This window comes from Notolepis coatsorum (assembly GCF_963971535.1).
Source record: "Notolepis coatsorum genome assembly, chromosome: 4".
Taxonomy (NCBI): domain Eukaryota; kingdom Metazoa; phylum Chordata; class Actinopteri; order Aulopiformes; family Paralepididae; genus Notolepis; species Notolepis coatsorum.
In genome coordinates, this window is record NC_140168.1 from 54,257,338 (window position 1) to 54,279,620 (window position 22,283).

Here is a 22,283-nt window from a genome sequence, read left to right on the forward strand (position 1 = left end):
CCCTCGCAGAGGGTGATGTATACCAGCGCCTGCTACAGGAATTTCCCAGCTTGACACAACCTACGTTCTCCGCCATGACTACCAAACATGGGGTCGAGCACCACATTGACACTAAGGAGGCCCCCGTCTATGCGAGGGCCCGACGGCTCAACCCCGACAGGCTAGCAGTCGCTAGGTCAGAGTTCGCTAATATGGAGCGGTTGGAATTATTCGCCGCTCAGACAGCCCCTGAGCCTCACCGCTCTACATCGTCCCCAAGGCGGACGGTGGATGGCGACCATGCGGCGACTACCGACGCCTCAACGATGCTACCACGCCAGACCGCTACCCAGTCCCCCACATCCAGGACTTCTCGGCACACCTGGTGGGTAAGCACATTTTTTCAAAAGTGGACCTTGTGCGTGGCTACCACCAGGTTCCGGTGCACTCCTCAGATGTCCCTAAGACAGCAGTGGTCACACCATTCGGACTCTTCGAGTTCCTGCAAATGCCATTCAGCACAGTCTTTTCAGAGGCTAATGGACTCGACGCTCAGAGACATGCCGTTTATTTTTGTCTACCTGGACGATATCCTTGTCGCCAGCTCCTCCCCTGAGGAACGCCTGGCTCACCTCCGGTGCCTGATCATCAACCCGGCGAAGTGTCAATTTGGGTTGACCTCCATCCATTTCCTCTGGCACCTCATCGACAAGAGGGGGGCCGCCCCCCTCCCGTCAAAGGTGGAGGCCGTTTCCGCATTCCCCCGACCACCGACGGCTCAAGCCCTCCGAGAATTCTTCGGGATGGTGACATTTTACCACCGGTTTATCCCCCGGGCAGCCCACACCATGCGCCCACTCTACGAGGCCTTGAAAGACAAGTCTCCCAACCAGGCCATCGACTGGACGGCCGAGAGGACCACGGCTTTCACAGCCACCAAGACCGCCCTGGGAGAAGCCGCCATGTTGGCTCACCCGTCACCCGGGGCCCCGGTCGCTATTGCCACAGACGTGTCAGACTAAGCCGTTGGCGCGGTGCATGAACAGTGAGTCAATGGCGCCTGGCAGCTGCTCGCATTTTTCAGCCGCCAATTGACCTTCAGGGAGTGCAAGTATAGTGCGTTTGACAGAGAACTCCTAGGCCTCTGGTTAGCGGTGCAACACTTTCGCTTCCTACTGGAAGGCCTGGAAGGAGTTTACGGCCTTCGTCAACCACAAACCCCTCACGTTCTCTATGTCAAAGGTGGCGGAGCCGTGGTCTGCACGACAACAGCGCCAGCTTGCGTACATTTCCGACTACACCACGGACATACAGCACATCACCGGGAAGTCCAACGTGGTCGCAGACTGCCTCTCCAGGGTTATCATTGGGGCTGTACAGCTGGGCCTTGACTATGTCAGCATGGGCTCAGAACAGGCCTCCGACCACGAGATCCAGGCCCTCAGGACCGCTGATTCCAGTTTACGCCTGGAAGACGTCGTGATTGGCGGCTCGGGTGCGCCGCTTTTGTGCGACCTCTCCACCGGACAGCCTCGACCGCTGGTCCCCGAAGGCTGGCGACGGTGCGCCTTTGAGGCGGTGCAAGGCCTGTCACTCCCCGGCAGTGGCAGTGGCAGTGGCTCAAGAAGGACGTGAGAGCCTGGGTCGACGCGTGTGTAGCCTGTCAACGGGCCAAAATACACCACCATACTAAGGCCCCGCTAGAAACCTTCACGGTCCCCGAGAGGGGATTTGACCACATCAACGTTGACCTCGTGGGCCCTTTTATCCCTGATGCGATGACCCCCTGGTCCGCGTCCGGACAACGCGCCTACACACGGCGGATTACGTTTTTGTTTGCCATGACGCCCACCGCGGACCCCTACGTCCCCCTTACGATGGCCCGTTCAGGGTCCAGCAGTATGGGGATAAGGGCCTGGTAATTGACGTGGGCGTTTCCCACACTCAGTCTCATTAAGAATATTCAAACCCTTTATTCTAGAATGGTGACAGTGGCTCAGGAGTGATCGTCTGGTAATCGGAAAGCTTCCCGGTTAAATTCTGGCTCCTCCCAGCAGCATGTCAAAGTGTCCTTGAGCAAAGACACTTAAGCCCTAACTGCTCCCAACGAGCAGGTTGGCACCTTGCATGGTTGCCTCCGCCGTCGGTGTGTGAATGTGTGAGTGAATGGGTGACTGTGAGGCATAAGTTGGATGAATAGTTGAATAAAAGTGCTAAATGCAGTCCATTTGCCATTTCGAACTTCCATTTACCATTTAGAACTTCATCAGGCAATGAAATATCCAATTATTTGGCCTATTACTTCACAAGGGGGTGTTAAAAGGTTTGATAGTATACCAGTTTTTGTTCTACAACTGCTTAACTGGAACTGTAATATAATTGGACATTCATAATGGAATTTTCGGGAGTCAGGCTTACAACAATTACACTCATCACCATTCCTCATGCACGCTTCCCAAGGCCCCACCCCATATCTCCTCACACAGACTGCTATACAACTATGCTGCTCTCCCCTCCCACCATGTGTCAATTCTGACCCTATCACTTTGTACAATCCCCCTTTGCCACTCCATATGATCATCCATCTATGCACCATATCCGGCACACTACGCATATAGCTTTCAGTCTTTTGCGGCACCTGCAGACTTGTCTATTCCTACTCTCCAGTACACCCCACCCACCCTCCCCTCTCTCCTCATGCAAGGTCATAGGTCCCTTGTCTCAGCCAGTGCCCCCCCCCCCCCCCCCCCCCCCCGCCCCAACTCAACTTTGGACTTGTACTAGATAAGACTTCAGGCTATGGAACCATTGTGTTTTCCAGCTCCAACCTTTTAGCTGGAACTCTTTTGCAGGCATCTGCAACTTATGCCCCTCATTTCATGGGTCACAGACTTGTCATGTTACTTGTCATGTGATATTATATTTTAAAAATATTTTAAAAGGGGCAGTGTGAGGGCCAAAAAGGTGGTTTGTTGTCTGAGGGCAACACCATGCTATAGAGAGGGTTAATAAAAACATGGAAGCATGGAAATACAAAATGAATGTTGTGATAGTATTTATTTAAACAAAATGTATTTTTGTATAAGAAATTATTCTGTTTTGATGCACTTATTTGCTTTCGTGGCATGTATTCAAAAAAGTTTCACAAATTTGTGTCTGATTAAAATAAATTTACATTTACAGTATTTAAACAAAGCTTTTCTTTATATAAGAAATTATTCTGTTTTGATTGATTCACTTATTTGCTTTCAACATTTTGAGACTACTGTATTACAGCATTTTGCAGATGAAATGTGCCCATTATAAATAAAACATCATACATTTGAGTGAATGTGTGTTAATCACCAGCCAAATCAGTTCAGTTTCTCTGCCCCCCTCAGAGAGAGAATGATCTGCACCTCCTACATTTACATTTATGTTTACATTTAGTCATTTAGCTGATGCTTTTATCCAAAGCGACTTACAAGTTCTGTACAACAGGTCAGCAGGAAGGGTACAACTCTTTCAGCTAAGTAACAATGTTCATCAAACAGTGTTGTAGTTGGGCGCTACAGTCTTGAGTGTAGTAGTAAAGACATAATTAGCATAGTAGGTAGTAATATAGGCAAGGAAGATTATTTAGTAGCAAAGTGCATGATAAAAGATGTTAGGTTTTTTATTTTTTTTTTTTCATTTCAGATAATGATTAAAAAAGTATTATAATAATATTAACCTTCGTACTGTCTTCTATCATGCACTTTGCACTCCACCCCCACAGAGCATGCGTTTGACTTCCCTGAACACGTGATACTTGCTATAAATATATAAATACAGCACAACATCAGCACAATATAACACACGGAAGAGACTAGTCCATCTGGGCAGGAGCTTGGTTAGTGTAAGGGGCAGGGGCGGAGCTTCCTACAGGCGATATAGGCGGTTGCCTAGGGCGCCACCCAGAGGTTTTGGCACCCCCCTCTATATCTGCAACCATTATTTTTACATTAAAAAAAATTCTAACATAAGGGAAAATTTGCCCAAAATCTAAATAAAACTGTCAGTCGGTTTTAGCCTCAGCTTTAGGTGTTCACAGTCAGAACATGCTAGAGTGCTGTGCATTGATGGGTATCGGTCAAGTGTTTATAGAATTGAGCGTCGAGGAAAGAAAGACTAATGTTAGAGAACCAGGGTGCGATCCAAGAGGGGAGCCCGGGGAGCTATAGCTCCCCTAGATCAGACATCAGCTCCCCTGGGGGTCTCTAAAGCTCCCCTGGGAGCTGTATCATCATCGTGTATAATAATAAACGTATGCTATTTTGGATGTATGATTAATGATTTGCGTGTAGTGGCTACTTACTGGGACACAATTCACGGCATTCTATCCTTTTGTGGTGTTTACTACATCTCCCATGACCCTTAGCGGGGGATGACGTAGTTAAAGAGAGACAGTGAAAGTTGAATGGGTGTTGTTTGTGCGACAGTAGAGTGCGTAATAAACTAGCGTTTTTGCATCGGAACACGACTCCGTCTACGCTATCATTACTGCATTCCTACATTTGTGACCCTTGGACGTATTTCGGAGATTATATCGAACATGTCAACTGAACAACAGAACGCAGATCGCAGAACTTTGAACGCAGTTTCACTCAAGCTGCGCAGAGTGCCAACCAGGCACGTGCACACATAGAGGCCAAGGGGGGCCTGAGCACCTGCCTTTTTGAGCCTCATCAAAAAAGTGCCCTTTTTGAAAAAAAAAAAAATGTTTTACCGTTCCGCATATAGACTGCCCTTCCAACTGAAAAATGTCAGGATATAATCAAAATATTAGGTAAAGAGAGAGATGCCCCATATTGTGCTTAGTGCAATATTCCATTGCAGTTTGCACGGCCTCCTCAGCGTGCCTCTCCGCGGACCTATATATTTTATGCATAGCGTGGGTGGTGATGATGATGATGATAGAAACCGCTGTTGAATGCTGGTATTACACTCATTGAGGGACACGAAGAAGTCAAGTCCGATGGGATTTGGGAATCTCAAATACAAATCGGGATTGGAATAAAAAATGCATTTATATTAAACAATACAGAATATACAGCACTTCTTGGGGTCTGTAGGGTAAGCACTTATTCCCTCCCCCCTGAACATTTATGGAGATGTGTGGGCCTTTTAAGTCAGTGATAAAAGTGTCTTTCAAGGATAAGTGAGCTCCTGCACTGATTATTATAGTTCAATATTCAATATTTGATCACCAAAAACCCCCAAAAAGCATAAAAAGGGGGCTCCCCGCCCGGAAAGGGCCCTTGAAAATCGCCCACGCGCGCTACGTGCGCTCGGTTTATATATACACACAAGTGTAGTGCCCTTTTCAGCCTTTGAGCACCTGCCCCTCTAAAGTCCTGTGCACGTCCCTGGTGCCAACGCTTGGTTCGCGCAAGCCGAAGCCCTATTCGATCTCAGGAATATTACCGCGGATGCCACCAAGTACTACTATGTGGTAGCAGCCCTTACGAATTCAACGGCAGCGAGAGTGGTGAGTTTGCTGGAAAACCCACCTACACATGACAAATATGTGACTATAAAAACACGCTCTGAGTTTTTTTCCGCTGAGAGGCGCGCCGCGCATTCCCCCCCCCCCCCCCCCCCCCCCCCCGACGACGGGGCTCACCCAAAGATGATGCTATGGATCGCACACTGTAGAGAACTATGAAAAGACAAAAGCCATGCAGGTCGCAGTATTAAAAAGAGAAGAAAAGAAGAAGAAGAGAAACATGCCAAGGTGAAAGGTATGCAATTTTGTACAACTTCCAAGACCTGCCACACCAAGAGCTGATGAAGCAAGCAGAGGCACTTGTACACACCTTAAACCATGGAGGGCAATCTGATTTGGATGGGAAGGAGCTGGCTCAGGAGTTGGAAAATGTACCTGACTTGCCACTTTTTCTCCTCCTATTTTTCTTGTATTTTCCTCCAATCCCAATTTAGTCGTTATGCCAATTCCCCCCTCCCCTTCCTGGTCATTGCGCACATTTGCCCCCTACTTGCCGGTCTAGGCAGCCCTGAAGTCTATCCTTCCTCCGATACATAGGAGACAGCCAGCAGCCTCTTTTCACCTGGCAGCGAGGACTAATAATAATAATAATTCATTTAATTTATATAGCGCTTCTCAATAACCCGAAGTCGCTGACAGTAGTCGGGAGCAGGGGTACAAACAAAGAAACGAAAGCAAAGAAACAAAAACAAGAACAACAAAGAAACAAAAACAAAAGGAACATGAGACCATGGGGGGAACAGGGGAGACGGCCTGATAGCACAAAAAAAGACTGGAGACAGATATCAATCAGGTTGGAGGGGAGGGGGGGGTTTAAGGGGTGGGGGGGGTTGAAGGCAAGGGAGAACAGGTGGGTTTTGAGGCGAGCTTTGAAGGTGGAGAGTGTAGGGGAGTCACTGATGGACTGGGGGAGGGAGTTCCAGAGTCGGGGTGCAGTGCGAGAGAAGGCCCGATCTCCGAAGTTTTTAAGCTTGGATGTCGGGACAGTGAGGGAGGCAGTGGAGGAGGACCGGAGGGAACGGGTGGGGCGGTAGGGGAGAAGGAGATCAGTCAGGTAGGGGGGGGCCAGGCTGTGGAGGGCTTTGAAGGTGAGGAGTAGTGTTTTAAAGTTAATGCAGTGTTTGATCGGGAGCCAGTGGAGGGAGTGGAGGACAGGAGTGATGTGTTCGCGGGACCGGGTGTTAGTGAGGAGGCGGGCGGCTGAATTTTGGACCATTTGCAGTTTATGGAGGGAGCGGGAGGTGATACCAGTGAGGAGGGAGTTGCAGTAGTCCAGGCGGGAGGACTTGAAGGCGTGAATGAGGGATTCAGCAGCGGGGGGGGAGAGGCAGTGACGGATTTTTGCGATGTTGCAGAGGTGAAAGTAGGATATTTTTACGATGGAGCGGACGTGGGGGTCAAATGAGAGGGTGGGGTCAAGGAGGACACCAAGGTTGCGGACTAGGGGGGAGGGGGTGATGTTGGAGTCGTTGATGGTGAGTGTGATGGGTCCGGATCTGGTGAGGGTGGTTTTGGTGCCAATGATGAGAAGTTCAGTCTTGTCACTGTTCAGTTTGAGGAAGTTGTGTGTCATCCAAGTTTGGAGTTCGGTGATGCATGATTCGATGTGACTGAGGGGTGGGCTGTGGGGGGATTGTGTACTGATGTAGATTTGGGTGTCGTCAGCGTAACAGTGGAAGTTGAGGTGGTATTTACGGATGATGTGACCAAGGGGGAGAATGTAGCAGATGAAGAGCAGGGGGCCAAGGACTGAGCCTTGGGGGACCCCCTGTGTGACTGGGGAGGGGGAGGAGGTGTGGCCGGAGAGGGAGATGAATTGGTGTCTGTCAGTGAGGTAGGAGGAGAACCAGTCAAGTGCTGTGCCCTCAACACCCAGTTGGTGCAGCCTTTGGAGGAGGATGGAGTGACACACTGTGTCAAAGGCTGCACTGAGATCGAGTAGGATCAGGATGTTGAGGGCACCGGAGTCAGCGGAGATGAGGAGGTCGTTGATGACCTTAACCAGTGCAGTTTCGGAATTGGGACTCTCATTGGGTGAGTGTAACGCGTGGGAGGGCACACTACCTCACCCAGATCCCTTCCTCGCTGTGCAGGCGCCCTGACCGACCTGTAGGAGTCGCTGTTTACAACGACCAGATTACCACCCACCGGCTTCCCTCCCGCTGACACTGCCAATTGTGTCAGTATGACGACTGGCCAAGCCGGAGGCACCGCTGACAGCTGGATTCGATATCAGTGTCTCTGCGGTGGTAGACAGGCGCTTAGTCCGCTGCGCTACCCGGCCGCAAATTAAAACTCTTGAAAACATACCTGAGGTCAACCATGGCTCAAGAACGCCTCAGTGGTCTGGCTGTAATCAGTATTAACCATGAGGTTGGTGGTCAGATTTCATATGATGATGTGATTGATGACTTTGCAGCGAGGAAGGCCAGAAGGATTGCACTGTAAATGGAAACCAGTATGAGCTACAGGCTAACCTTGAAGTGTGATGATAGGGAGTGGAATGTAAATAGTTCTTTAGACAAAGTGAATTTGTAATTTTTATTTATTTGTTTGTTTATTTAGCATATTATATTTTGATTATATATGTGTAACATATTTTACAATACATAATTTTCTTTTAAAGCAAATTTGCATGTTCTTTTATTGTTTGTTATTGTTATTATTATTATTATTAGGGATGCTCGATATTGGCTTTTTTACCGATACCGATATTCCGATATTGTCCAACTCTTAATTTCCGATACCGATATCAACCGATATCAACCGATACCGATATATGCAGGGTTTCCCGTCCAAAAAACTGAATAATTTCAGGTAACTAATAATTTCACTGGATATATATATAACAAATATTGTTATTGTTTTTAATTTTTTTTAAACCGATACCGATATTTTCCGATATCACATTTTACTGCCGATATCGGCCGATAATATCGGTCGGCCGATAATATCGGACATCCCTAATTATTATTGATTGTTAGCTAAGTTGTTTGTTTTAATTCTTTAGTGTGCACTTTACATTTCTTCTTAATTTTCTTTGAAAGCAAATTTGCACATTCTTTTATTGTTTGTTATTGTTATTATTGTGTGTTAGCTAAGTTGTTTATTTGTTTTAATTCTTTAATGTGCACTTTACATTTATTCTTAGCTCTTGTTCTTGCTTGTAAAAAATAAAGGTGCATGTACACCACTCGCCTTCTCTCACCTCTACAGGCCAGCTACCTGGTGGCACGCTATAACAGTCACAAATGTGCCTACTATATTTTTGTGATATTATTTGGTTGCAGTGTCATGTTTGGTCACTAAGTAGAGCACTCCTTGTTTGTACTTGATGTAACAACAACAGGTTTAATTTGATTTCACTTGAGCCAGTGACTCACTTCACTTCACTGTCTACCTGCCGTCCGGCACAACGTTAACTTGTCCTCTAGTAATGTTTTGGCTCGTGTCTGTGAATCTATATATATAACGTGTTTGTGCCTCTTACAGGAGCTGCATGTTCTCCCCCCGGCCAGCAGTCGGGTGAGCACACTACGGGTGCATCCATGCCAATTGCCAAACCACAAGTTCGGCATGTCTCTGCTCTCTTTCTCCATTTTGTTTCAGTATTTGATTTGATTAATTGACAACAAACATATAACAACATTGACAGATCAACATTTGTATTTGCCTGGTCAGGGATAGAACGAAAAGTCCAGGACTTATTTCCATCGTTGTCCCTAAATATTGTAAACTTCTGATTAGGGATGTCCGATATTATCGGCCTACCGATATTATCGGCCGATATCGGCATTAAAATGTGATATCGGAAAATATCGGTATCGGTTTTCAAAAAAAAGAATTTAAAAAAAATTACATTTCTTATAACCTTTATTTACCCAGGCAAGCAAGTAAGAACACATTCTGATTTTATTTATTGTCAAAAGTATGCATAATGTTGTGTTAATTCCACAACAAGATATATGTAATGTTAATTACCTGAAATTATTAAATTTTTTGGAGGGGAAAACCCTGCATATATCGGTATCGGTTGATATCGGTATCGGAAATTAAGAGTTGGACAATATCGGTATATCGGTATCGGTAAAAAAGCCAATATCGAGCATCCCTACTTCTGATGTGTCTTATTTTGATGACAGCCTGAACTGTATCATGTTCACAATGAACCTTTCTGTCAAGTGCCTACCTTTCAATACAATTCAAGGATTCCTCTTCAATCATTTAATTTCCCTCTTCTATGCATAGATTTCTTCTTTTAATTTTTTAATTTAAAAAAAAATGTATGCTATATAAATGTAATGAATTAATAGAGGTCCACAGATATAATAATGTACACCATGTCTAACATTTAGCACATAGTACCAGTAGAAGTCGAATATTTTTGTGCTAATTTAAAAGGAACACAGCAACATTATGGGAAACATCTGTGAACACTGAACACTGATCTCTTCACACACAAGCAAGCACACATGAACACACACACACACACACACACACACACACACACACACACACACACACACACACACACACACACACACACACACACACACACACCACACATCCTCACTTGCACTCTCTCACACACAGAGTACAAAAAAGGTCACTTTAAAAAACACAACTGTATATTTGTATATTATTGTATATTACTCATTACCTTTAATTCTTAAGCTTAGCATTGTATTGTATTTTATTCTTATAATTTTTTATCATGTCTATTTCATTATTTTTCTATTTTATTATTTATATTTTTGCACAATCAAGGCGGGCATGGCCACCTTCATTTCACTACATGTCTTGTGTATGTATGTGACAAATAAATCTCTTGAATCTTGAGAAATGCGCTTACCGTCTTCTCCATAGTCAGGCAAGAACATTTTCCACCAATTTCCTGTGCATTCAGCTATCTGCAAGCTTGCCTAGCTTAGCACAAATGAATGGAAGCGGATACAGCTAACTTAGCTTGAAACCCTGGGAGAGGTGTTTTTGGCTAGCTTGCTGTTGCTTCCATTTATGTTAAGCTAGGCTCGCTTGCAGCCAGATATAGGTTTCTACTGAACGCACAGAGAGGAAATTGGTATCTATCTATCGTCTGACTCTGGAGAACACGGTAAGCATTTCCCAAAATGTTGGTGTGTTGCTTTAATGTCGAATGTTGACATCTACTATAGGTATTACATAAGTCATTCTTATGTAATAATCACAACTGCAGAGAAAGTAAAAGCACAAGAGTTTACATGAAATGTAGTGTTTTATCGTCATGTGTATTTCTATAAAGAAATGTGTGTTTCATTTCAGAACTGGCAAATCGCTCACAGTGGATGGGGGGGGGAAATAGGGTTTTTAGGAGGAGAAGAGGACAAACAGCAGTGTGTTTTCTGGTCTCTGGACAGAGAGGAGTGACGTGGAGCTTCCATGATGTGGTCAGATCTCAGAGCTGGACATCTCATTAGGGAAGACGTGCACTTGAGGTCATTCATAGCCATTATTAACCTAAATTACTAAATGTAAAATGTGTCTCCCCTACTCTGTCTCCCTCTCAGCCTTCCTACTGTCTCAATAAAGAACCTTCTGTCCTGTCACTCCCCTATTATGTCTCCATCTCAGTCTGTCTCAATAAAGAACCTTCTGTCCTGTCTCTCCCCTATTATGTCTCCATCTCAGTCTGTCTCAATAAAGAACCTTCTGTCCTGTCTCACCCCTATTATGTCTCCATCTCAGTCTTCCTACTGTCTCAATTAAGAACCTTCTCTCCTGTGTCTCCCCTATTCTGTCTCACTCTCAGCCTTCCTACTGTCTCAATAAAGAACATTATCTCCTGCGTCTCCTCTACTATGTCTCCCTCTCAGCCTTCCTACTGTCTCAATAAAGAACCTTCTCTCCTGTGTCTCCCCTACTCTGTCTCCCTCTCAGTCTTCCTGTCTCAATGAAGAACCTTCTCTCCTGCATCTCCCCTATATCTGTCTCACTCTCAGCCTTACTGTCTCTATGAAGAACCTTCTCTCCTGTGTCTCCCCTACTCTGTCTCCCTCTCAACATTCCTACTGTCTCAATAAGAGATACTACTGGGGGGAGTGGATATCCACTGTCCTTATTTATTTGTAAGACATAAACCGTCCTGCTCCAGCTGGGCCCACGGGCACCATTCTAAGGCAACTCAGTCCGTGACTAAGTGATACTAATGAGAATTCTATAGAACAATTGAGTACCTCAGGCAAAGGACCATATAAATGTTATTATCTAAAGATGGTAAGTTAGAGTGTTGTGTTCACTCATAGTCAAAGAAGTTGAGTAGTTTATTGTGGGGCGGTGTGGCTCAGGGGTAGAGCGGGTTGTCCAATGATCCAAGGGTTGGTGGTTCGAATCCCGCTCAAGCCCATGTCCATCCCACTGCCGTTGTGTCCTTGGGCAAGACACTTAACCTCGTATGAATGTGTATGCATGTGAATGAATGTTGGTGGTGGTCGGAGGGGCCGTAGGCGTTGATTATTCGCCACGCTTCCGTGAGTCTGCCTCAGGGCAGCTCTGGCTGCAATTGTAGCTTACCACCACCGGTATGACTGTGTATGAACGAATAATGGACTCTGTGAAGCGCTCTGGGTCAGTGAAGAGCGCTATATAAATCCAAGTCATTATTATTATTATTGTGACGATTCACACACCAAGTGATTTAGATTAACTTCACAACTGCAAATACATGGGCTGTCCATGCAATTTCTAAACAAACGTATATTATAGTTCTTCAGTGCAAGGGTCCAATTATACAACACAATTTTTCTGTTTGTCCAATAGGGGAGAGTGGGGTGAGTAGTGCCACTTTTTACTTAAAGTGCCTTTAAAGCAAGGGGATTATAGTAATGCCCCCAACTAAAATATGTACATATAGTTTAGGATGTTGTGCATCCCTGGGGGACAATCACTTTGGATCTTAAATAAACTGTTTCAGAAATATAGCTTTAGAAAAAAAAAGTGGTTTTGTGGCACAACTTGCCCCCGGTGCGGGGTAAGTTGTGACATTAGAGAGAATACACTGGGGTAAATTGTGCCATTGATCATTTTACGTAAAACAGATAATTTTAATCTCAAAAGCGGTAAAAGCATCCTGCAGATCTTCATCTCCTTTCCAACCTGATGTATAGTCTTCCCCTGTTGCACCTCTTTCACTGCTCTTTCCAACTTCTCAAGAGGAGTTGAAACCCTGTCTGTCTTATCTGCGTGGCATGATGGATTTTGGTCTAAAATTAAGAATATCACATAGTATGGCGGTTAGGTGGTCGAGCGGAGATTGCGTTCGTCACCAGCCCCGGAGCTGTGAGCTTGGTTCGCCTGTTAGAATCCAGCTCACAGCTCCGGGGTTGTCACCAGCTTGGCTGGCCGTCTGCACTGATACAATTGGCTGTATCAGAGGGTGGGAGAAGCTGGCGGGGTGGGTCCGGGTCGTTGTAAACAGCGACTCCTACAGTTCGGTCGGGGCGCCTGCTAAGCGCGGATTGGACGTGAGGGGGATAGTGTGGTCCTCCCACACGCTACGCCCTCTCAATGAGAATCCGCGCTGCCAGGTGAAAAGAAGCGGTGATTGGCTGGACGTGTGTCGGAGGAAGCACGTGGTAGCCTCCACTCTCCCAAATGATCTGACTGTGGGGGGTAAAGCGCAGCGACCAGGAAGGGACTGGGAATTGGCATACGACTAACATTGGGATGGGAGAAAATCGGAGGAAAATGGAGGGGGAAAAAGACCAATAAAAAAAAAAATATATATATATCACATAGTTTTAGTGATCAAATGTAAGAATACAATGTACAATAACAATAAAATACAATAAAGTAATATATATAGTTAATAATTATAAGTTGGGGCAACTTAACAAACAGAACACCTGGCACAACTTAACCCAGGCCCTTTGGCACAAATCACCCCAAACCTACCATTTTGAAAAAAAATGCATCCCCCAGCTGTTTTGAGCTAGCATCATGCTAACTGTATAGACTCATGATGTAGCTTACTAAAGCACTAAACTGAACTGTTTTCAAAGTTGTCTATAATTGTTCAAACACAGCAATCAAAAAACCTTGATCATACAAATTTTACTTTGGAGGGCAAACAAATGTTTTTTTAACTTAAATGTGCTTACCTCTCAAGCCAGGTGTCTCCCTTCTCTGCAGGTTGAGTGAAATGGATGCCTCTTCAAAAATATGTTGTCACATGACCAACTTCTTCTATGGTTTTCTAGATAACAGGGGTGGCACTACATGCCCCTTGGCACTACTTACCCCACTCTCCCCTACTGTGGTAGAATCCCGTCCTCAAAGTTAATGACATGATGTTTCTACAATAAATACAAATAAATAAAAGCACACATTGTGTTGACAGAGTAGGATGATCTTGGCGTGACACCCAGGGCTTGCTAGTTCAGTAATCATCTTGCTAACATGTGACGGAGGAATAACACTCACGCTGGAACAGGAACTGAAATAGGTTTTCACATGGCCACAACATAGGAACACGCCCACAGTGCACCACCTGGCCGGCTGGTCACCACACATCATACAGCACAAACAATAAATGAGGATTGCCACAATTGAGAGCATACATTATATCTTAAAAACCTATAATGCCTGGTGCGCATGCATGGTGACACCAATGGCGGAAATACACGGCTCGCTCTGTAAGTACCACTCGCTTTGTAACAATGATTTAAACTGTTTATTAGCAACTCCGAGCTTCCAGACCCCACTGTAAAGCTGTGTTAAACCCATATTGTACGCTGGGTATCTTTGAAATTCATATCTGATATATTTTTGACCCACCCCCAGCCCCCGATCATCGCTTGGTAGTTTCTTTTTAGCCTGGTCGCGGCACAGCTGAGAGTGACTGCGGTCACTAGAGCCCCAGGCTTGCACACCGCAGTCACGTAAGGGGCTAGGGGGAACCCTGCATATATCGGTATCGGTTGATATCGGTATCGGAAATTAAGAGTTGGACAAAAACGGTATATCGGTATCGGTAAAAAAGCCGATATCGAACATCCCTACAACAAATGATACATTAATACAGTAAATAATAAAAAATATATTTACAAAATAAAAACATTCACAGAAGACCATACAATTATTGATATAAAAAGTAAAAATATAAAAACAAATCCAGTTTAACCCAACGACTCATTGTTATCCTACACAAACATGAACCAAAAGCAAATGTCTCTATAAGCGTCCAATCAACCCAACTAAACAAAGAAAATTAAACAACCTGTCATCAAACACTTAATAAGTGCATCTTCAGTCTCTTTTTGAACAATATTTCGTTTTTTTCTTTGCGCATATAAAGAGGTAAATTATTCCAAATTATAGTGCCTTTATAAAACACTGTTCTTTTCAGGAAGTTAGTTCTTGGTTTGGCTCACATAATATCACCATTGTCAGCCTTTCTGGTGTTATGGTTATGAACAGTATTACACAAAAAACGATTTGATCTTGCAAGAACTGAGGTTTATGTGTTCGCACGCAGTGTAGTGTGTGTGTGTGTGTGTGTGTGTGTGTGTGTGTGTGTGTGTGTGCGTGCGTGCGTGTGTGTGTGTAGTATGGCAATATTATGATACCTTACTGTCTTTGGGTAAAATGGCCAACGGCAGGCCCGGACTGGCCATCGGGAGCACCGGGAGTTTTCCCGGTGGCCTGGCGTGCACAGATAAAAAAAAAAAACAGGCCATTGTTTCTAGTTGTGGCGGCGGCGCGGCGCGATAGTTAGATAACCTAGGTTGGTGGGGAACAACCAGGATTTCACTGTCTTCGACAGAGTTGGAGAACTATCTGACTCTCTCTCTCACACACACAATGGAGCCGTGCTGCCGCATGTGATTGGTGGAGGCGGGACCAGGCGATACAACTGATTGACAGCGGAGGCGGCGAATGGAATGGCAGACGGCACTCAGATGCAGAATAACAGCCAGGCAATGAGCCAGGTAGTGGGACTCGGGAGAGATACAGTAGAGCGAAAGTCAATTAACGTTGATGTCAAGATGGACAGTGGAAGAAAGAGAAAGGGTGGAGGAGAGAGGGATAAAACAAAGAAAAAGAAATGCCCTTACAGGAGAGAGTGGTTAACTGTATTATAATAGTAAATAGAAAAATATGTTGTGCTCTTGCTTTTTTCTTTTTGAAGGTGGAGAGAGTAGCATTGCTAGTGCCACAACAGTTTTATTTGAGGTTCATAACAGTACATTGTACTAAGCAATTGTTGGCTCATTAGTGTGTGATTCACATGCACTAAAATTCACCAGAATGCAGGAAATTAAGTCTTTGTAACTAAAAAAATCCTGGTGGGGAACCCCCAGACCCCCCGCTTAAAAAGTGGCCTGATTGGGGCTATATTTCGCGCTATATCTCCCGGTATGAATTATTTCCCCAGTCCGGCCCTGGCCAACGGTGATGGACTGTGGTTGTACTGGGCAGCACCCAGGTGTGAATATACAGTATGTAACTGTGTGAGTGTGAAGCAGGGCGTTGCTGAAAAATAGCATTCATGCTCAGTGAACCTACTCTGGGTAAATAAAGATAAAAAAATAAGAATTATAATAATATGTTTATATGTCCTGGTACTGAAATAAACTTTTACATTTCTGTACTCCTTTGTGGAAAATTCTTTCTTTTACGCAAAGTAACCAGAGAAATTCCACCACATGGCACATGTGTAGAGGATGATCTAATTGGGAAAAAAATTCTTTTTTCTATCAAACAATTGTCCTTTTTGACTTAATATGCTGTGTTGTAAGTAATTTAACTTGAAATATGAAAGGAAAAACAATTATATGTAGCTATGACATATTCTTGGATACGGATGGTCTTGTTAGTCCCTGTTATCAAGATGGTGGCAGAGTGAACTCAGAATTGGTGACAGAAATCAGCAGAATTACAACCCAATTGCTCAGGAGGTAGAGCGGCCATCTGGTAGTCGAAAGGTTCCCGGTTCGATTTCCGCTCCTTCCAGTAGCTGTTACTGATCTCTTCCCTTTTACTTTAGGGAACCAACAGCAATGTGGAACCAATGCTTTCTCGTGCAATTCCAAAACATAAGGAAGATGTAAAGGGGACGCGTATATGGTGAAATTGTGACTTCCCTGAATAGTATATATGCATAATGTAGGTGAAGAGGAAAATAACACATACAGTCATATCCTGTATCTTCACACTACCCACTATATTTCACTATATGTGTGTGTTTGTGTGTGTCTGAGCATGTGTATGTGCATGTGTACAGTATGTGTATGTGCACTGTATGTGCGTGTGTCTGTATCTTGCACATCCACGTTCTCATGTGTGTGAGATATTCTCAACCCCCCCCCCCCCCCCCCTCTTTGACCTCATGCGCATCGTCATCATGTGTGTGTGTGCATATGCATGTGTACTTTGGCAGCATTCAGACACACCCACCAGCAAAAACAAAGCAAAAGCCCTGCACACTACTGCCATTCACTCAGTCCCTGCTCAGCTACAGAGCAGCACTCTGTGCCTCTCTCTCTCTTGCTCACACACACACAGTCCTCTTTACTCTCTCTCTCACCACACCTGGAATCCACCTCCACCCAGCGTACCCCTCCACCTCAGCAGCCTCCAGCACCAGCAGACATGGTCCTCCACCACAAGGAGTTCGACAAGGCGGGCAAAGCTGCCGGCCTGCAGATCTGGAGGATCGAGAGCATGGAGCTGGTCCCCGTGCCCGACCCTCTGCACGGCAACTTCTACGTAGGAGACGCCTACGTGATCCTCCGCACAGCCAGGCAGAGGGGCAGCGTCTTCTACGATCTGCACTTCTGGTTGGGTGAGTTATTGGAGGAGCCTCGTTTGGGCTGTTCTCCTTTTCTCACAGGAGGGTGAGTTTTGTAGAAACCCGTTGCCTTTTTACAGTGAGGGAAACGGATTTGAGTGTGTAATTGTGATAATGACTGTTTGGATTGACGTGTGTGTGTGTGTGTGTGTATGCCATGTCAGGGTGTATGTGTGTGTGTGATTAAAGGGGCAGAGTAAAGTGGTATTTATTGGTGTGTGTGTCTGTGTGTTTACAGCCTATTCATGGAAAGAGATATTTTCTGTTTTTATTGAGAAGAGCTCAAAGAGCAGTGAGGATATTGAGGAAGAGGAAGTCATTGTTGAAGTTATATGGTCTATGTCGGCACGGAGATGATAACACACCTCCCGGGTTGTGGCACACTTACCTGGTGAACAGATGTGTGCAGTTCAGCTCTTTCCTTGTGTTTTCAACACAGTCATTCGGCACATCCAGTGTCACACAGGCCACCCCAGATATTTCACAAGTAGTTGAGGTAAGCAGACAGACCAGCTAAGAAAACAGAAGCTAAAGGCTTGCCAGGTTGCCGTGAACAACTGAAAATGCCTACCTCCTGAGGCTCCTAAATTAATGTATTCTTATGCAGAACTGACATCTTCCTGGCTAGTCTTCATCATGATGAAAGTTATGTATGAGAGACGGTTTAAGACACAACTGCCATTTGATTGATTGATTGATTGAAAATTGTATTAACAGATTGCAGAATGAGTACAATACAGTAGGGCTCAATACACACAATTGTTATGGGGATGCAGACCAGAAAAATACTTTCGTCTTGTTTGCATCAGGGTCCCCCATTTTCAATTCATAATGACATTTATGACATACACAACATAGATATACAGATATATATCATGACATTTATGACATACATTATACAGATATACAGTACTGTTATATTTATGACATACAAGATATACAAATATACAGTACTGTTTAACAGAGATCCTAACAGAAAATATATACATTCGAGGCGGAGGAAACTGTACATTGGGTGGGGGAGGGGGTTGGGTGGGTGGGCGGGTTACAATGCTTACTTCTTTCTTTTTGCAATTATTCTAAGAAAGTTCTGTTAGCATAATTATATAGATATAGACCGCTTCTCCTTCGACCTGGAAATACAACATATTGAGATCAAAGACTGTTAAAAACATGCAAAGCCTGTGATCAGTGACCATACTTCCTTCCTTTTTTACTGCACCTATCAATCTATGTATCTCTCTCTCTCCACTTCCCTTCTAAGAAAGGTCGATACCACTAAGATGCTCTCATGTCCTTGCTCACTCGCACACTCCCACCAAGCATGAATCATTAACCAGCAGCAACATGTAAACGGATGTCTAATGCGTTTTCCTTCCCATCATGCATCACACTAACAACTGGCTTCCCCTCAGTGCCACTAAATGCATCTGTCCACAAAATTATAATGGCAAACATGATGAGCCTTCGGTTTGCGCTAGAAAACATCTACATGTTGGGTTGTGGTGGCCATTAGGGGCCATGTGGTATGATGTAGCATCGGCATTGTACCTGGATTATTACGAGTACCTGGAGCTCACATCAAAGGAGCACCGGTGAAGTTGGCAATGTTTGGGGGAAATACATTTGTAGTGTGTAATTCCATACTAAGTATAAGTATTTATAGGCATGTTAGACTTTATTTTGGAAATGGTTTTTTAATTGAGTGCTTATCCTTATCATCAGGGCACAAGTATCTTGTGTTTTATTAGAAATAATTACTCGGGGAGCTCCAGTAGCTCACCACGTACCACGAGCGCTATTTCAGCGCCGTGGACAACCGTGCTCGTCACGGATCTGGGGCTTAGCGAGTTCGAATCCCGACTGCAGCCGTGCCTTTCCCAGAGTGTCTTCCCCCCCATCTGAACCCTTTCAGCCTGTTTCTGTCGGTCATCCTTGACCAGTATAAATGTGATAAACACATAAAAGAGCCAGGGGAATGGCCAAAGTTTAAAAAAAAAAAAGAAATAATTACTCTGCCTGACATTTGGCCTGGTTGGAATTCCAACGCAACAATACGGGCAGCAGGACCAGACCCTGAATGCAGGGGCTGAATCCAGACAAACAGAACACCTCAAAATGTCCTTTATTTTGAGATTGACATTTACTATGTTGGACGCCTGGCCCCTGAGTGACTTACAACAGTAGACTGAGTAGACAAGCAACATGCAGTGGAAGGAGTTTAAATGTGTGTATCGCCAACACATCAAGTTGCCAAAATGAGGGGCACTGATATAGTCAACTATAGATACGTTTCTGTTTACCACAGGTAAGGAGTGCAGCCAGGATGAGAGTACAGCTGCAGCCATCTTCAGTGTGCAGTTGGACGACTACCTGGGTGGCAAAGCGGTCCAGTACAGAGAACTGCAGGGGGTTGAGTCCACGGCCTTCAACAGCCACTTCAAGGGAGGAATCAAATACAAAGTATGGCATTCTTCCTTACTATTAACAATACTATCTATTTTACATGCCATTATATTTTTGGTATTAGGAAGATGCTCTTAAGCTCAAATTCTACTATCACTTACACAGTAGACAAAAAAAGCATAAAGTTAAGTTAAAAGTTATACAACATTTAGTGCCAAACACACATTGTAATTGGAAGAGAAACATTGCATGTGTACTTATAACCACAGTATGACTCGTACCTCACATCGCTCAGCAGCTGGCAAGTAATTGTTGTTTGTGTTTAGGACCAAATTAAAGGCAACCTTTTGTTTGAAAGGATTACATTTGTTTTATACTGTATATTGTATACAATCAAGAACATTCACAATGTGCTATATACTGGTTTATTTGCACCAGTGTGCTGGTCTACAGGCACAGAAACAGGACTGAAACAGAGGGGTAGAAAGGCTGCTAGAATGCAGAGTTTTTTTCAGCAAACAAACTTCAAAGACATGCTTAGAGGACCTCAAAGATCTATATTAATTTGTTGAAAAGGACTACAAGATGTCCCTTTTAGATAAACAGTGTCAATAGCCTGGGAATAATAAACATATGTGTAGCTACAATGAATGAATGAATGAATGAATGAATGAATGAATGAATGAATGAATGAATGAATGAATGAATGAATGAATGAATGAATGAATGAGTATGACGACTAGCAAGAAACAAAACAAACTCCTCTCAACATACAAGACACCCCTGTACTGTTCTAACGTTGCATAGGATAACCAGTTTATTCCACCACACGCCACTGGTTTCCACAGAGCCTGATGTAACGTTACTGGCCACGGGGAGCAGTGACTCATGGGATGGAGAATGAAGGGAGAGATCAGGGAAAAAGAGGAATAGGAGAGGAGGGGAGGAGGAGGAGGAGGACAGGAATAGCAACAGTGTTTTCTCTGCCCAAACAGGCAGGAGGTGTGGCCTCTGGCTTCCATCATGCTGTCACCAACGACCTCTCTGCCCAGCGCCTCTTCCACATCAAAGGCCGCCGCGTGGTCAGGGCAACCGAGGTCACCCTCGACTGGTCCAGCTTCAACAAAGGCGACTGCTTCATCGTTGACCTCGGAGCTGTAAGGACTCAAACGTTTATTTTTTCCCGGACACTGGGACGAGGTTAATTTTTTCTTTTTTCTTTTAACACAGGCCGTTTAAACATTGTCTGGCATGATGTTTTAGGAATTAGGCAGACCCTCTAAAGCTCAAATTCTACTACCACCAACATTTATCAAATTAGCAAACACAGCATTATTAGATTGATGGACCCAGATAGATCTACCAAGATCCTAATGATCCTTGATCCATTTAGAGTGCGTCTACGGGATCATTTAAGGTAATTAAAAAGATAAAAACTAATTTTTTTGTACATAACTTCACACATGATTGCTTGTGTACTGCTGTATGTTTACATAAGGAGGGTTTATGTCGCCAGAAATGATCTAGACCTTATTTACAAAGTAATGTTGACAGTAGCCTACCAGGCCTTTCACTTAGGTAATGTATGTCTCTTTGTCTGTCTGTCTGTCTGTCTGTCTGTCTGTCTGTCTGTCTGTCTGTCTGTCTGTCTGTGTCTGTCTGTCTGTCTGTCTGTCTGTCTGTCTGTCTGTCTGTCTGTCTGTCTGTCTGTCTGTCTGTCTGTCTGTCTGTCTGTCTGTCTGTCTGTCTGTCTGTCTGTCTGTCTGTCTGTCTGTCTGTCTGTCTGTCTGTCTCTGTCTGTCTGTCTGTCTGTCTGTCTGTCTGTCTGTCTGTCTGTCTGTCTGTCTGTCTGTCTGTCTGTCTGTCTGTGTATCTGTCCATTCATCTCCAGGTGATCTACCAGTGGTGTGGCTCCAGGTGCAACAGGTTTGAGCGACTGAAGGCGGCACAAGTGGCTGCCGGTATCCGTGACAATGAGAGGAACGGCCGAGCTAAGCTTGTGGTCGTGGACGAGGGGACCGAGCCCTCTGAGCTCACTACGGTCTGTCTCTCTGACACACACACACACACACACACACACACACACACACACACACACACACACACACACACACACAACGTATGACTTTAGCCTCTTTCTATGCCCTGAATATTTCTCATCGTGACCTAAATGAAAGTGCTCTGTGTTGCTTTTGATATTTTGATATAGCCTGCCCTAGAGCTTCCTGCATCCCATTCCAGCTTGCTGACAGTTGAACCACATTATTGTCCTAATTGCATTGTTATGGTATGTGGTCTTGTCTACGTGAGTGTTTAATGGAAGCTTGTCATTTCACTTTCCCCCCTATAACAGGTCCTTGGCAGCAAGCCAGAGTTACCAGAGGGAGAGGACAGTGATGACGTGGTGGCAGACCTATCCAATAGGAAGATGGCCAAACTATACATGGTAGAGCGTCTACCTGCCCCGTCACACACAGACAGACACACCCACACACACACACACACACACACACACACACACACACACACACACACACACACACA

General features: G+C 44.7%; 1 protein-coding gene across 1 annotated transcript in view; it reads left to right on the forward strand.

Moving 5' to 3' along the window:
- Positions 1-17,042: 17,042 nt before the first annotated feature.
- The window catches only part of scin (scinderin), a 40,101-nt gene continuing 34,860 nt past the window's right edge, over positions 17,043-22,283 (forward strand). The window contains exons 1-5 of the mRNA XM_084312889.1: positions 17,043-17,327; positions 19,642-19,796; positions 20,735-20,896; positions 21,631-21,780; positions 22,093-22,185. Coding sequence (XP_084169015.1) covers positions 17,135-17,327; positions 19,642-19,796; positions 20,735-20,896; positions 21,631-21,780; positions 22,093-22,185 — 753 coding nt within the window. The 5' untranslated portion in view covers positions 17,043-17,134. The remainder of the gene's footprint in view (positions 17,328-19,641; positions 19,797-20,734; positions 20,897-21,630; positions 21,781-22,092; positions 22,186-22,283) is intronic.